This window comes from Thermobia domestica, chromosome 1 (assembly GCF_964235325.1).
Source record: "Thermobia domestica chromosome 1, izTheDome1.hap1.1, whole genome shotgun sequence".
NCBI classification, from domain to species: Eukaryota; Metazoa; Arthropoda; class Insecta; order Zygentoma; family Lepismatidae; genus Thermobia; species Thermobia domestica.
In genome coordinates, this window is record NC_137454.1 from 218,910,480 (window position 1) to 218,924,939 (window position 14,460).

At 36.0% G+C, this 14,460-nt stretch overlaps 1 protein-coding gene across 6 annotated transcripts in view; it reads right to left on the minus strand.

Moving 5' to 3' along the window:
- Positions 1-14,460, minus strand: part of LOC145694003 (cilia-and flagella-associated protein 96-like) — a 101,861-nt gene that overhangs the window by 52,422 nt on the left and 34,979 nt on the right. For all 6 annotated transcript variants that reach the window (XM_081770178.1, XM_081770160.1, XM_081770151.1 and 3 more), the window contains exons 4-5: positions 9,145-9,257; positions 4,107-4,239 (exon numbers count right to left, since the gene is read on the minus strand). In XM_081770178.1, the coding sequence (XP_081626304.1) occupies positions 4,107-4,239; positions 9,145-9,257 (246 nt within the window). The remainder of the gene's footprint in view (positions 1-4,106; positions 4,240-9,144; positions 9,258-14,460) is intronic.

Below are 14,460 nucleotides of genomic sequence, written 5' to 3' on the forward strand. Positions count from 1 at the left end.
GTTTGCTGCGAAATTTCTGGAATTTCTACAGTTGGAGTATATATGAAGTAAACTAGTTCGAGAAGACTTGCCGTTTCAAGACATATCTCATGTTGGCCCATGTGTAAATAAGGTCCTGCGTTTTTACTCAAGGATAGAAAGGCTTGGGATACAACTACTATAACTAAACGCGGCCTTGGTATTCCACATTTGATTTAACCCTTTAATTGGCAGGTATTGATAGCATTACCATTAAAATATTTAGTTTGTTTTTATGGTTGAACCATGTCTTCCTGATCATAATTTAGTAATTTTTAAAGTATTTTTGTACTTTGGTTACAATATACAGGGTATTTATTTCAAAGCAACATTGCCATACCCTATTATGGTAAAATATCAGAAGAATACTCTGAGTAATTAGCAACAGTTTCGTTGAAATGTTTTCCTACAGAGTAAGAAACCACAAATAAAAAAAATAAAAAAGAACTTTCACGGAACGTAGGAGATAAAGCTTCTACAATACTAAATTTGACTGTCCCCTGTTGACGAAGATTAGAAGTATCTAAAGAAGCGACCGTAAATCATGTATATGAATGTTGTATAAAACAATAATGCCAATTAAATGATCACTGAAGTTATAATTCATGCGGATAATGCAATAGAATGCGATGTTGCTTGACAGCAACAGTACCAAATAAAGGATTAACATAAATATTTCTCTTGTCTTTTAAATATATTCTATTCTGATATAATTTTAATAAATAAAGTCTATTTTAGAATATATTTTATCCTCATTCCACCACCATATTCATGGAACGAGTCAGTTTGACTTATTTTCTATTGTTAATTTAGCAATCATAATTCACCTGATTGTTACTTAATTAGTCACAGATCTAGTTGGAAACTGTTTTTAAAAAGAAACAAAATTTTGTATCATACTGTAAAACAGTTATAAGAACGAGGAATTTAAAATATACCCACGATGCTTCTACATAAAATTCAAAATATCTACCTAACAAACATGTGTTCAAGTATACGGGTAAAAATGAATAAAAGGTAACAGTTCTGACAATAACGAAATGCCGTAACATTTAATGACAAAATGGTCAAAACTTTTGGAAGTATAGCAAATTAATCTTCGAAAGGGGTCAAAATCCTCCTCTGATGAATCTAATGTTAACTCGATAATCCAAGTTTTAAAAATCACTTAAGTGTATTAGAAATATATTATACCAAGTACGAAAACTTTATAAATAAAGCAAGTCTTCTTTCAAACACATAAAAATGTCACTTTTTGGAACTACCCCAATACATATCAAGTCTTTGAAGTGGTTTTATGATTTTAAAATATCGTTTTATTCGTTTCGTTGATAAGATTTACGCTGCTTGACCGAATGTTAATAATTAAATGATTATATTTTTCACTTTCACCCTCACATTATTTAAGAACACGAGAAAGGACTCCATAGTAGTAGAAGGTTAATACATTCGTCTTAAATTTATTTCCTGAGAGGGAAAGTGCCTATTGGCGAAAGCCAGCAGAACGGAAAATACATTCAATCAACTACTTATTTGGCAAACATCACACTACGTTTTAGTACGCTTCCTCACACTGAGATTTTAATCAACTTTGTGAAACTTGAAAAATTAGTGAAATGTTATGTTTCTAAATAGATATGGACAATAATTTTTGAAAGAAGTTATGCACATATATTATTTTTATCTCGTTAGTCTTCTTCACTATTGTCGACAAATCTCTCGAATCGGAGCCCCTGCTAGATTCTATGCTTTTGTATCTTAAGAAAATTGAATGACAATCAATCTGCTTATGTAAATTACGTAACATAAAGAGATTCATGCACACAAATAGTATAATCAAATGGTTATCAAAATAATGAAAACTCTTGTAGTTTGCAACATGTAATAATGTGAAATGGTAACACTGAGTATGTGTGTGCAACGCCTGATCGTTGTTAATGGTATGTTAAGTGATCTCGAGAATGTCAGGCGGAGTAGAACGGAGGATGTGTTGAGATGGCAAAACGATGGATGGAGGTGCCAAATGGGAAACCTCTCTGAATTTCAAAAAGGCCAAATAGTGGGCGCGCGATTAATTGGCGCAAGAATATCTAAGGTGGGAAGTGTATTAGATATGTCACGAGGAACATGTGTTCAAGGTAAAACATGGTAACACTCATGGTAAAACAACATCAGTGAAGAGTAGGCTTAATAATGGACGGAAGAGAAGCCTTGGTGACGGATCGTCGAGCATTAAAGAGGATCGTCATGGAAGATCGTAAAGTGAATGCAGCAAAAGTGACACGAAATTCAGTTAGTACCTCGAACAGTCTACTACTATGACAGTCCAATGTAAGTTCGCACAATGATCATCCGCACTCGAGTTCAATTTCCAAACCACTGATCACTGCCAACAATGCTGTAGGGCAGTAACTTCCAACTGGACAATGTATAACATAGGAGTACACTTTCCAATCGGAAATGGGCTTTGAAACATATTAAGCACTGGAGAAGATGGAATAAAATAGGAAAATGGAATACGCAGGTGTTGCCAGTGTACATGTAATCATGAAGTCACGAGTGTTATGTCACCAAAACAATCGACAACGCTATCGATGTTTTTGTTTGTCACTATTGCTGTTTGTCAAGGCCAGGTTTCCTGTGTGCACTGTTTTCCCTCCGTGTGATTCACTGAGATGGGAATCAGCAACCACAGAGTATTCAGTTGGGAATGAAGCAGAGAAAATGGTGCCGAAAACATGCAAAGTGAGCCACCGATGATTGCAAATGCATAATAGGGTCCGATAAGCTCTCTTCACCTTATTTCCAACAACAGGCAGTATTTGTGTGACGGACGCCCAAAGAATCTTATGTTTCGTGCTTTCTTCTCCCTACCGTGGAAAATATCAGCACTCTGTGATGCCGTGAGCTACAATTTCACAGGAAACATTACTACCAGCGATTATGTGAACATCTTAGGTGACGTTCATTTACGGTCCAATATTGTCTTCAGACAATGACGTAATTTTCCAAAAAGACAGTACGTTAATTCATACTGCTGCAGCTGCTGAGTCGTGGTTTCATGAACTTCGGGATGAATTACACCTTCATACAGATCATTACCCTGGGTATTGTACATATATTGGAGGTCTATCTTCTACCATGTATATCATTGTTTCTTTTATTTAATGTTATTGTGCTTTAAACTCAAACATGTTACTAATCATATACCTACATAACTAACGGTTTTGACAGGTTTGGCTGGCTCTTTCGGTAGTCTTAAAATTGGTCTATATATGTATGATTAAGTTAGTGAAGACGTCGTCGAAGAGTATAACTTCTTCATCCTCGTAGGGGGTGGAAAGATGTCTAGCATTTCTACTGCATTGCCTAGTAGCTTTTGAATATTTTTGGCAACTTTTCTGGAGAATTCAGTTTGAAGATGACGAGTAAATTCTCAGCGGCTATTGATCGAAGGCATCTGTTATGCCCGAGTTGGTCAAGTGTGGGAAGGACTTGATTTGGTTTTGTATTGACTTGACGTGTGGTGTGTATCTTTCCTTAAGATGCTCTTGCTTAGTGATTCTTTTCTTTCATTGAACTTTAGTGCATTGGCAAAGAAAAACATTACGAGTCAGGGTTAAGTTAATCTGTTTGTGTTTCATATAACTTTTGTGTGGGAGTTCAGAGTTTAACATCGAGCCTTATTTTTATTAGTTTCCACCAGGTTACGTACAACTGACTGCTCCTTATAGCTGTTTGCACATGTATGGACCATTCTGTACTCGTATTATTTTGTTGGATGGAATCTTAAATGGGGTACATTCAATATCGGAGATATGCATTGTTATCCTCTCCAGTAGCTTTCAATGTTACAATTCCAACTTTCCTCGCCACAATCTACTATGCTCCTAAACTTCTCTCTTTAATGCCCTCGGTCATTTGTTCCTCCTATTTGCTTCCTCGCCAACTGCAAATCCGCACCTCTCATCACTAGATAATTTTACTTATACTCGTTTATTGTCATCTGTGCTTTAAAAATACCAAATGTAATGAGAAATTTAAAAATCTTTCTTAAAATTACAGATAATACTTAAAAATATACTTACAAATGTTCTGGATATTTCGATAAAGTAATATTAGCATAACCAGGACCGCCTTTCCTTCCTGGATTGGTGATACAATTTCTCGGTTCTTTTCCAAGGTTCGGTTTTGGAATTTTGTACGATGCACGATCCATTGCTGTAGAAATAAATAAATAAATAAATAAATAAATAGTCCAAAGGAATCCGAAAAATAAATTAGCATAGCCTTGAATATTCCCTTGAAAAAGATGAGTTTAAGATATGTAAGTTTTGTAAACTATTTTATTCTATGAAATGCAACTAAAATAAACTTCAATAGTTACTACTTGTTTATTTAGTACTTATTCAACGTTCCAAATTTCAGATATGCTCAAATATAATTCTTGAACTGATGAATGTTGAATTTGATACTAGAAATGAACCCGTATTCAGAAGTTTTATAGAACGGTGTTCCCTTAGTTTTCCAACTATGACCTTCTATCCTAAACGAAGTTCATATGACCACAAAATAAGTAGCAATCTCACGTGTACACCACGTAAAGGAATTTGGTATTTTATGGTGTGATATTTTCTCAATTATTATTGAAACTGAAAGTGGTTGGTTTGTCACTTCTGATTTTTGTAGACTGATTAGAATGGAAACTGAATATATTCTTGGGACGTTTAACTGATTACAGAACACCGTTTCTCGCTAGCATACAGAAGGTCGATCCGCGTATATGTGTCTAATTTTGAAATAGCACTAACCTTATGAAAATCCATGGGACCACCATCGGTTGGCCTTAATGTGATGGCCATGTGTTCTGGCAATAGCCCTGCACCGTAACTTCCACTGTAGAAGACTACGACGAAGTACAGGAAGTGGAATCTTCTCCCATTCCTCCCGGCAGGCTTTCCACAGGCCCCCGAGAGTAGTGACACGAGGAGAAGAAAGTGCCCTTTTCAGTAGACCAAACCCGCACAAACCCATGGGACTGGCATCTGGTGATTTCACTGGTATAACATGAAATGGAATAGCACGAATACCGGTGTCTGTCTCCATCTGCTCCAGAAAGTTCTGGGTAGAACGAGATGTATGTGAGGTGGCCTTATCCATATGCAGAGACACTTGCTTTATGGCATGCCCATACAAACGAGGCAGATCTTCTGTATAAATTGAGGTCAGTATATGTTGCTGAAAGAATGCAGAGTTGATTTTACAGTTTTAGGGACCTGACGAATTGTTAACTTGCCCTGATAAGAGTAACCGGCGACAACCATAAATCCTTTCGAAAAAGTTGCTTTGCAATGACGGATGAACGCAGGACGGCTTTTTACATCTCGCGAAGTGTAAGTTATCGTGCGAATTTTGCCACAATCTGATAGATACACCCATGCTTCATCTAGTGTGGCCACAAACTTCCACTTTTCCCCAGATAGATGGCGTTCATAGAGACCTCCGGAGGGTCTTTCTCTCACGGCGATGGGCCGCACTTAGGTAATGTTCATGACTTTTAAGACCCTCCGGAGGTTTAATTTCCCACTCAGGGCGCGGTTAACAGTTTACTGTGGTATGTGGAGTGGAGCTGCCATCACACGTTGCGGAGGGGGATTTTCTTGTAAGGCCATTCGCCGCAACTTCTGAGCTACTTGTGGAGTCACTGTGGTACACGCTCGCTTCCTCGACCCCTTAGTGGGTGAATGCTTACCTGGTATGTCTTCTTTCTAATGCTACTTGATTATGTTCTTGATAGTCGTCGAACCCAATGCACAATCATTTTCTTTGCACTGCTTTTGAATTTTAGAAACCGAATATTTGGCGTGGAAAAGTTCAATTACGTAGCCCTTCCAAAAACGGTTCACCTTTGGAGCCATGATGCACACGATACACAGTTTCGCTTGGCAGACGATAGAATGGACCTCCAGGTATAGCACACGCGTTTAACCACTTGGTTCGGTCGCTTCTGAGGTCAGGGATACGGGAGTAAAATTGGTCACATATACGCAGATCGACCTTCTGTATTTATGCGTTTTATTTTATGATGATCAACGTTAAAACCGGAAGTAAAGTTTCTGCCTCTTCCTGTTTTAATACAAATATTAGAGACGAGATAGAATATATATCCTTGGGACGCTAAACTGATTGTAGAAAACTACTTCTCGCTATATGTTACCATTTTTACTCCATAATGATCAATGTTAATACCCGAAGTGGTTGATTCGTGCTACTTTCGGTTTGAATAGAGGGTTAAGAGAGAATATTAAATCTATTCTTAGAACGTTTAATCGCTTAAAAAGCCATTTCTCACTACCTGTTATTGTTCTTGTTTTATAAGGGTAACCAAGAAAGTTCTGTCGTTTTTTCACCCACCACCTTCGAACATCGAAATGTCATATAAGACGTACCTGAAACATCAAAAATAGTCCCCATCAGCATCGACGACCTTCTGCCAACTTTCTGGAAGGCCAGGATTCCATCGCGGCAGAACTTGGTAAGCCGTGAAGCGAAGAAGATATCAAGTGCAGTTTGCACCTCTACTGGGGATTTGAACTGGCGTCCTCTAAGGTCATTATCCAAGGAATGGAACAGGTGATATTCGGACGGTGCAATATCCGGGGAGTATGGCGGATGCAATAGTGTTTCTCATCCAAGGCGTAGAATGGTATTCCGGATCATTCTAACCACGTAGGGCTTAGCGTTGTCCTGTATCAGGAGGACTCTTTTGCGATTCAGAAGTGCTGGCTCCAGAGTTTTGAATTTTTCTTGAACACGGCTCAACTGTTGATAGCACTGCCCTGGAGCTTCGTGGACCCACTTCTCATCACATGTCAACACCTTGTCCAGGAATGGCTCTTTTCTCAGACGAGACAGCAAAGAAACACAGGTGTTTGCTCGCGTTGCCTTCTGGCCCGGAGTCACATTATGTGGGAAACATCGACCCAATTGTAATGCTTAAGTGCTGGCGAATGGTTTCTCCACTCACACTGAATTGTAGTCCCAGTTCCACTGTTCGCATCAATTGCTGCTTGATCTTCATTTTTTACATGTGTTGGTCTTCCGGCACGCGGTGCTTCTTCGAGTGTTTCGTCACTGTCCTTAAACTTGTTAAACCACCGCTGCACTGTCTGCGTAGTCTCGACACCCTCACCCAAGCCCTGGCATATCTTCCACCTCGCTACAGCGGGTTTGACTCTAGTTTGAACTCGTACAGCATACAGGCTCTTATGACGCTCTGTGGAGGTCCTATATTCATTCTGTCCTTACGCAAGTTCACGGTGTAACTGAACTGCCACAACTAGGTAGTATGTTGAATATACCCACACCAACAACTAACCTTCGCCTTACCTCCATTCGCATTCAACTCACGGTGTAAGGGCCAATTGAACACAGACCTCCACAAAAAAAGCGACAGAACTTTTTTGATTACCTTTATATGTAATCATATTGAAATCCGAAGTTGTAATGGATTTCAACCATTTCCTGTTTTAGTAGAGACAGAAAGATAGGAACGTAATTTATATTTAGGACGCTTAGTCGATTTGCAGAAAATTGCATCTCTCTATTTATTACTATTTTTGCTCTACAGTGACCAACGTTAAAACTGGAAATAATTAATTTCTACAACCTCCGGTTCTAAAATCGAACTCGATTCCTAACTTTTGACTCTCTATATTCTGATCAAATTTAGTGATGATTGATCAAGTTTTCTCGAGATATTTTATCTCCCGGCTGGACGGATAAGTGACACATGTAAAGAAGTTTCGGTAATCTGTTTCCTGTTGTTTGTTATTGATTTATCTATTGATATGATCCCCTTTTGTTATATATTTCAGACATGGGCGTCCATATAGTTAATTCCAAGGAAGACGGAGAGGGAGCGATTTTTGCTTCTAGTATCTTATTTTATAAATATGAAATGGGTCACCGGAAAAAATCGCCTCCTGGAATCAAATATACTGTAATACTACATTACGGTGCAGAAGTAGCTATTTTACAGACTTTTACTCACTAGGTAAAAATAAACATTTGAATATAGAATTATCACATCTAAAATGAATTGGATGGGGCAGTATAATGAGACAGATTGTAGTAATTTCTCTGGTTTGAGAAATATTCACATAGTTGAGATTTTTCAGGTTAGTGAATAAAAGCCAATACGAAGGATGAAGTGAAAATGAGAGAAAGAAGATAACACAATACGAGTACATTATCTTTTATATATGTGGACTTTTCTTAATGTGAAGGTAAGTGACTTTGTGTACTCTTGGACATGCTTTGAGAGGATTATTTCACACCTCAGTAATAAGTTTCCAGTTTTAAGCATTCTCAGTAACGGACTAAATAAAATATAAAAAGTGCTCGGTCAAACATCTGATAATCGATTCAAATTGTCTTTGGACAAAGTTCCAACCTTCATTTTTTAAATTATCTGAATTATTGTGAACATTGTCAAACTCACGGACATTGGAATAATATGAGAAATATGCTGCTACCTAATTGCAGTAAGCGCCCCTTTGCACTTACCTTAATGATTTTTACATTTTTATCAAAATTAGATTTGAACATTGACTGACTCGACTAAAAGCTCTCCTGAATAGTAAGCGAATGGCATTACTTGATTCTCTCAGTACCATGAACGTTAAGGTTCCCTAAAGTTTATCATCGCTAAAACCAAAGCCCTCAGCTCTTATCATGTGCCAATTCAATCTAGGATTGTTATTACTTATTTCTTTAAGGACCTGATTTGAATTGTTTTGGTCTGCTCAAAGACTTCTTCTCGATGCCTTTCTCTTGAATTTTCAAACTAAAATTCCACGTACCCCATATTTTATTTTTCATTCGACCGTCATCTCTTTCCCATTTTGTGTCTCAATTTGAATATTCTTTATACATACACATTGTACTGTGAAGTTCTGCACTTTGTACTTAGCTTCTCTCTTCACCAATTTGTTTGTTTTTCTGTTCCCAGTAAGTTTTTCACAAACTTTCTTTTCAGAAACCTACAGCCCATGTTCATCCCTGTGAAGTAACGTCCTCTCACATAAATTGCAATCGGTGAAAGTATGGAAAGAATCTAATTACCTGCTATTTTGCCAGAAAACGTCCCGAAATGACTTCCTGTAGATGTTATTGGTTTTGTCTCACTTGGTGGCATCCATGGTTTGTTTGATATGAATTTCTTTTTTTCTTCTAACCTGTTGGAGAAATATAATAATTATAAGCTACCAATGTCAAATAATAAAATAATAATATCAGGGTTCATAGCGGTCTGGTTTCTTGTAAATAGTTGAAAAGTGACCAAAAGCACACGAAAAAGTGACCAAAATCTCATCATGCCCCTTTTTCCTTTCTCAATTTCTCCATCACCTCTCTCTTTGTTTGTTGTTTTGTTTCATATTTTCTTCTTTAAGCTTCCTCCTTTCTTAGGTTTTCTAAGTATGCTTTGTAGTTACGGTAAGCAGACTTAGCAGATGTAAGAAGCTTCTGAGTAAGTGGAATCAGTTCTGGCCTATTTCCGAATTTCTTCATCACAGACATTATATTCAACTTAGCATTGAGAGCGTTCATCACCTACTTTTAAGAAAAACATACAAAAAGCATAACACAAGACGAACATGATGAACCACACAAACACACACACAACGTTGAACGGAGCGTTAACTATTACGAGAGAAAACTAAAAGACTATTGTGATAGAAGAAAGAATAGACACAGAAGGGTTCTCAACCCCCTCCCCCTGAGAGCTTAAGCATCCACCAACCATCTACTGTGCTTTAGAAAGAATAAAAGCTGAAGTGAGAATAAAGCTGACTGTTTCACATGTGGCAGCAAGTACTGAAGCTTTCAGAAGAGTAATGTGTAACAAGTTTCTGCATTTTTCCATTTATTTTTATAATATTTTTCTTAGAAAACTGCCAATGCAAGACATAAATCACACGAAAAAGTCACTTTACCTCTCAAAAAAAAAAGTAGCTTTTAGTGACAAATTTGAAGAAAAGTAACTTTTAGTGACCAACTTGAAAAAAGTGACTCGCTATGAGCCCTGTAATATTGTATATTCAAAGTGTGTCAAATCAATACCGACAACGTTTGATTTTTGACATTAAGATAATACAAAACATATAGACCAACTTGGGTGTATAAATGTTTCTTTCCGGCGCTATAACCCTCCAAATTTGTTGGACAACACGCAAAGTTATAAATCGAGAACAAAATACCGGATCAAAGTTGAACCAAATCAGTGTCGTTATTTTGTTTTAGGATTTTAACATACAACTGGATGTAATGCAGGGGCAGAATCCGTTTCAACCAGATTTCTATAAATCAAAATCTTACATTGTATGTTTATTTGTTGATTGTTTTAGGAGTATAAACTCTCTATTCAGCACCGAAGCTTTGTGATACGTTGATGTAAACCAGTGGTTCTCAACCTTTTCGAGCCTATAGCGCTCTTTTGGGTGAATGCGACTGTCCTGACTGTCATCTTAACCCAATCCACTCATGCATAAGGCTGAACATGAAACTTGGAAGAAGGAATCTAAGAATCAGAACAAGGTTTCAATTCCTAAAATCAGCCTTGAAGAATATATATATATATATATTAGTTTAGTTTAAATTTGATAATTTGTAAAATTTATAATAGCTTTCGTCCAATAATAACAAAAAGTAACAGTTCATGAAATCCCTCGGCATAAACATGGGACGTAAAACTTAAAGATTTCATTTTCCAATAAGGGCGAGAATGAAATTTAACTACGAGGGAGTCCAACCATTCATAGTAGTAACATATTGAAGTATTAGTAGTATCCTGATGTAGTATATCGCACATTTCGACATTATTCGTTACTCTTATATTTATTTTACTTCCATACTGCTAACACAAATAATTTTACATGCTTTCAAATGCTTTCAGATATAACAGGTAACTAAAACGCCTTTAAATATTTGACATTGTATTCAAAAATGAATATTAAGAAGTATGAAATGTATAGTGTTATAATATGTGATTCTCGATCATTCTTCTGAGGTTGCTGTTAAGAGAACATTTTACACTTGTGCTGGCTCTAGCATGTGCAAAATTATTTGAGTTGTACAAATTTTTGCGTTGTACATACATACTGTACCTTCGCCGATTGTGCCCTTCAGGCTAAAGGAAATGATGAGAAATGAATAGTAAAAGAACAATTAATAACTTTCATGAACTGAGGGATATTCGAACCCGCTACAGACAGATCTTGTAATTATATCAGCCTAATGCTGTTCAAATTCGAATAATTAATTATTCGAACACTCTAATAATGGATTTTTCAATTATTCATTATGCGAATAATCAAATGCATAAACTTCGACCAACTATTTGAATACTGATTAATAATTCGAACAACTGAAGACTTTGGGCAAAAACCGTCAAGTCCAAAAAGCGAAAGTGCAAAGAACACAGCTTCACAAGGGTTTCTCGACATCCGATTTTCTTCAAACTTGGCACATATGTACTAGACAGAAAATAAATCGACACGTATTTTTTGTTTCTTTCGAAAAATAGGTTCAGGGGGCAAAGGGCCCCTTTTCAAGAAATGGTCCCCTTGATTAAAAGGGCAACTTTAAAGAAACGAAACTCTGCCGATGCAAAGATAACTTCAAAATAGGAAATACGGGTTTTGTCGTTTTTGCGAGAAAAGGGTTTCAGAGGCAATGCTCCCTTCGAAATGACAAAGGACCCCGCACAATCCTTACAGAAATTGGATTTCAGTGGAATTACTTCAAACCATAATATGTTGTAGATATGGTATTCCTAAGAAAAATCTCAACGGACACAACCACAAATCACTGACCGTTTGGCCACTTTTTTAGAAACAGCCGAAGACAACTACATTCCGGATTTCGGTAAAAATGACTGAAACTTTAATATGTTGTAGATATTGTGATACTGAGAAAAAAATTTAATGGGCGTAACTACCAATCACTGATTGTTTGGCCACTACGAGGCCACTTTTTTGAAAACAGCCGAAGATAGTGATATTCTGGATTTCAATAAAAATTTTGTAGATGTTGTGATCCTGAGAAAAAGTCTCAATAAGCACAACCACCAACCATTGCCCGTTTGGCCACTATAGGGCCAAATTTTTGAAAACAGCAGAAGATAACATTATTCTGGATTTCGGTGGAATTAATTGAAACCGTGATATGTCGTAGATATTGTGATCCTGAGAAAAAGTCTCAATTTGAACAACTATCAATCACTGACCATTTGGCCACTACTCGACCACTTAAAAAAAAAAAAAAAAAAAAAAAAGTGCTGAAGGTAACGGTATTCTGGATTTCGGTGGATTTGCTTGAAGTGACATGTTGTAGATATTGTAATGCTGAAAAAAGTTCCACAGACGCAGCCATCAACCAATGACCGTTTGACCACTACAGGGACACTTAAAAAAAAAAAAGGAACAGAAGGTAACGGTACTCTTTATTTCGGTGGAACTGCTTGAAACCGTGATATGTTGTAGATATTGTGATTCTGAGAAAAAGGCTCAATAGATACAACCACCAATCAGTGACTATTTGGCAACTACGGGGCCGCTTTGCCCCCCCCCCCCCCACCTGAACCTATTTTTGGAAGAAACAAAAAAATATGTGTCGATTTATTTTCTGTCTAGTATATATGTGCCAAGTTTGAAGAAAATCGGATGACGAGAAACCCTTGTGAAGCTATATCCTTCACACTTTCACTTTTTGGACTTGACAGATTTTTGCCCCAAAGTCTTCAATCATTCGAATAACAAATAATTATTCGAATAATGGATAATAATTCAACCAATTATTAAAATATTGATTAATAATTCGAACAATTATTCGAATAACAAATAATTATTCAGAATCATGGATAATTATTCGACCAACTATTTGAATATTGATTAATAATTCGAACAATTATTCGAAAAGCAAATAATTATTCGAATCATAAATAATAATTCGAACAATATTCCTGCAATAGATAATAATTCTACCAACTATTTGAATATTGATTAATAACTCGAAAAAAAATATTCGAATAACGAACAATTATTCGAATTATTACTTGAATATGGATTATTTATTCAAATACCGAATAATGGACTCTCAAAATACTACAAGTATACCATTTTTTCTCGTTCTGTTCCTCATTAAAAATATCTCGTGATAGTAGAGTCCTCTTTTGTTGGTCTAGTGGTAACCGGTGTGATGTATTCCAGCAGTCTGATTGTGAGTCGTTAAGTTCACAGTGACGAAGTACTTCCGGTTCGAGTCTCTCTCTAAAGAGCAGGAGAGTTTTTAACAATCCTTGAAAGTTTCTGTGTTCATGTCCTTCTCCTACTGAATTAAGTAGAATATTGAAAAAGATTAATGGAAAGACCATGAACACAAGTGCCTCACTTCTAGCTCATTAATTAACAAAAAAGCACGCGCGCGTTTCGTACAAGTGGTGCAGGGTTCAATTCCTCATAGAAGAGGATTGAAATTTGAACACATTACGGTGGTTCGAGCTCTACCACGTCTCATATAGCATCATCGCAGAAAAGGAACGCTTGACATCAGTAAACAAACAATGAAATTACTATTAATTATATATAAAATAGTATTAAATTGCAAATAATGTTACAAAAAGGCTATTAAATTTTATTTCTGATTATATCGGATATAATAGAATATTTTTCAGACTAAAAAAGGGTGCCTAAGAGAAGGAGAAACAAAACAAAACTTATAGAACAGAGGTCTGAAATCATATTTCGGGGTTACCTGCTAAAATTATATAATATAAGGTTTATGAAACGGATTTTTAAAAGTCGTAATTTCTTTACAAAAATTAACTATTAAAAAACACAGTGTTGCTGAAAATAAGAACTTCTTTTAAAAAGCAATATTAACTGACCAATAAAAGCGTTAAAAAGTAGATAATAATAAAAGTACTTAAAAGCAGAAATAATAATAATAATAATAATAATAATAATAATAATAATAATAAATCTCTTGAAAGCAGAAAATAATTCCTTATCATTACCTATTTTTTTTTAAAAAAAATTGATGTCTGTGCTAAGCCAAATTAACGCCTCATAAAATTAGGCTATCATTGAAACTAATTTTATATCTACTAGTTATTAATTTGTTTGCTTTGGCACAGAATTCAAAACCTTTTTCTAAGATAATGGTAATTATTTTTTCTGCTTTTAAGGGTTTTTCCTATTATTATTATTTTCTATTTTTAGCGCTTTTATTATTCTCTGTTTATTATTATTTTAGCGCTTTTCTTAAAGTCGATTAATATTGCTTTTTTTTTAAGAGTTATTATTTTCTGGTTTAGAGTGAGTTCTTGAAGCCGAACATAAACTAATGTTTTCAGTTAGATATTATAGGTAAGTATGCAGG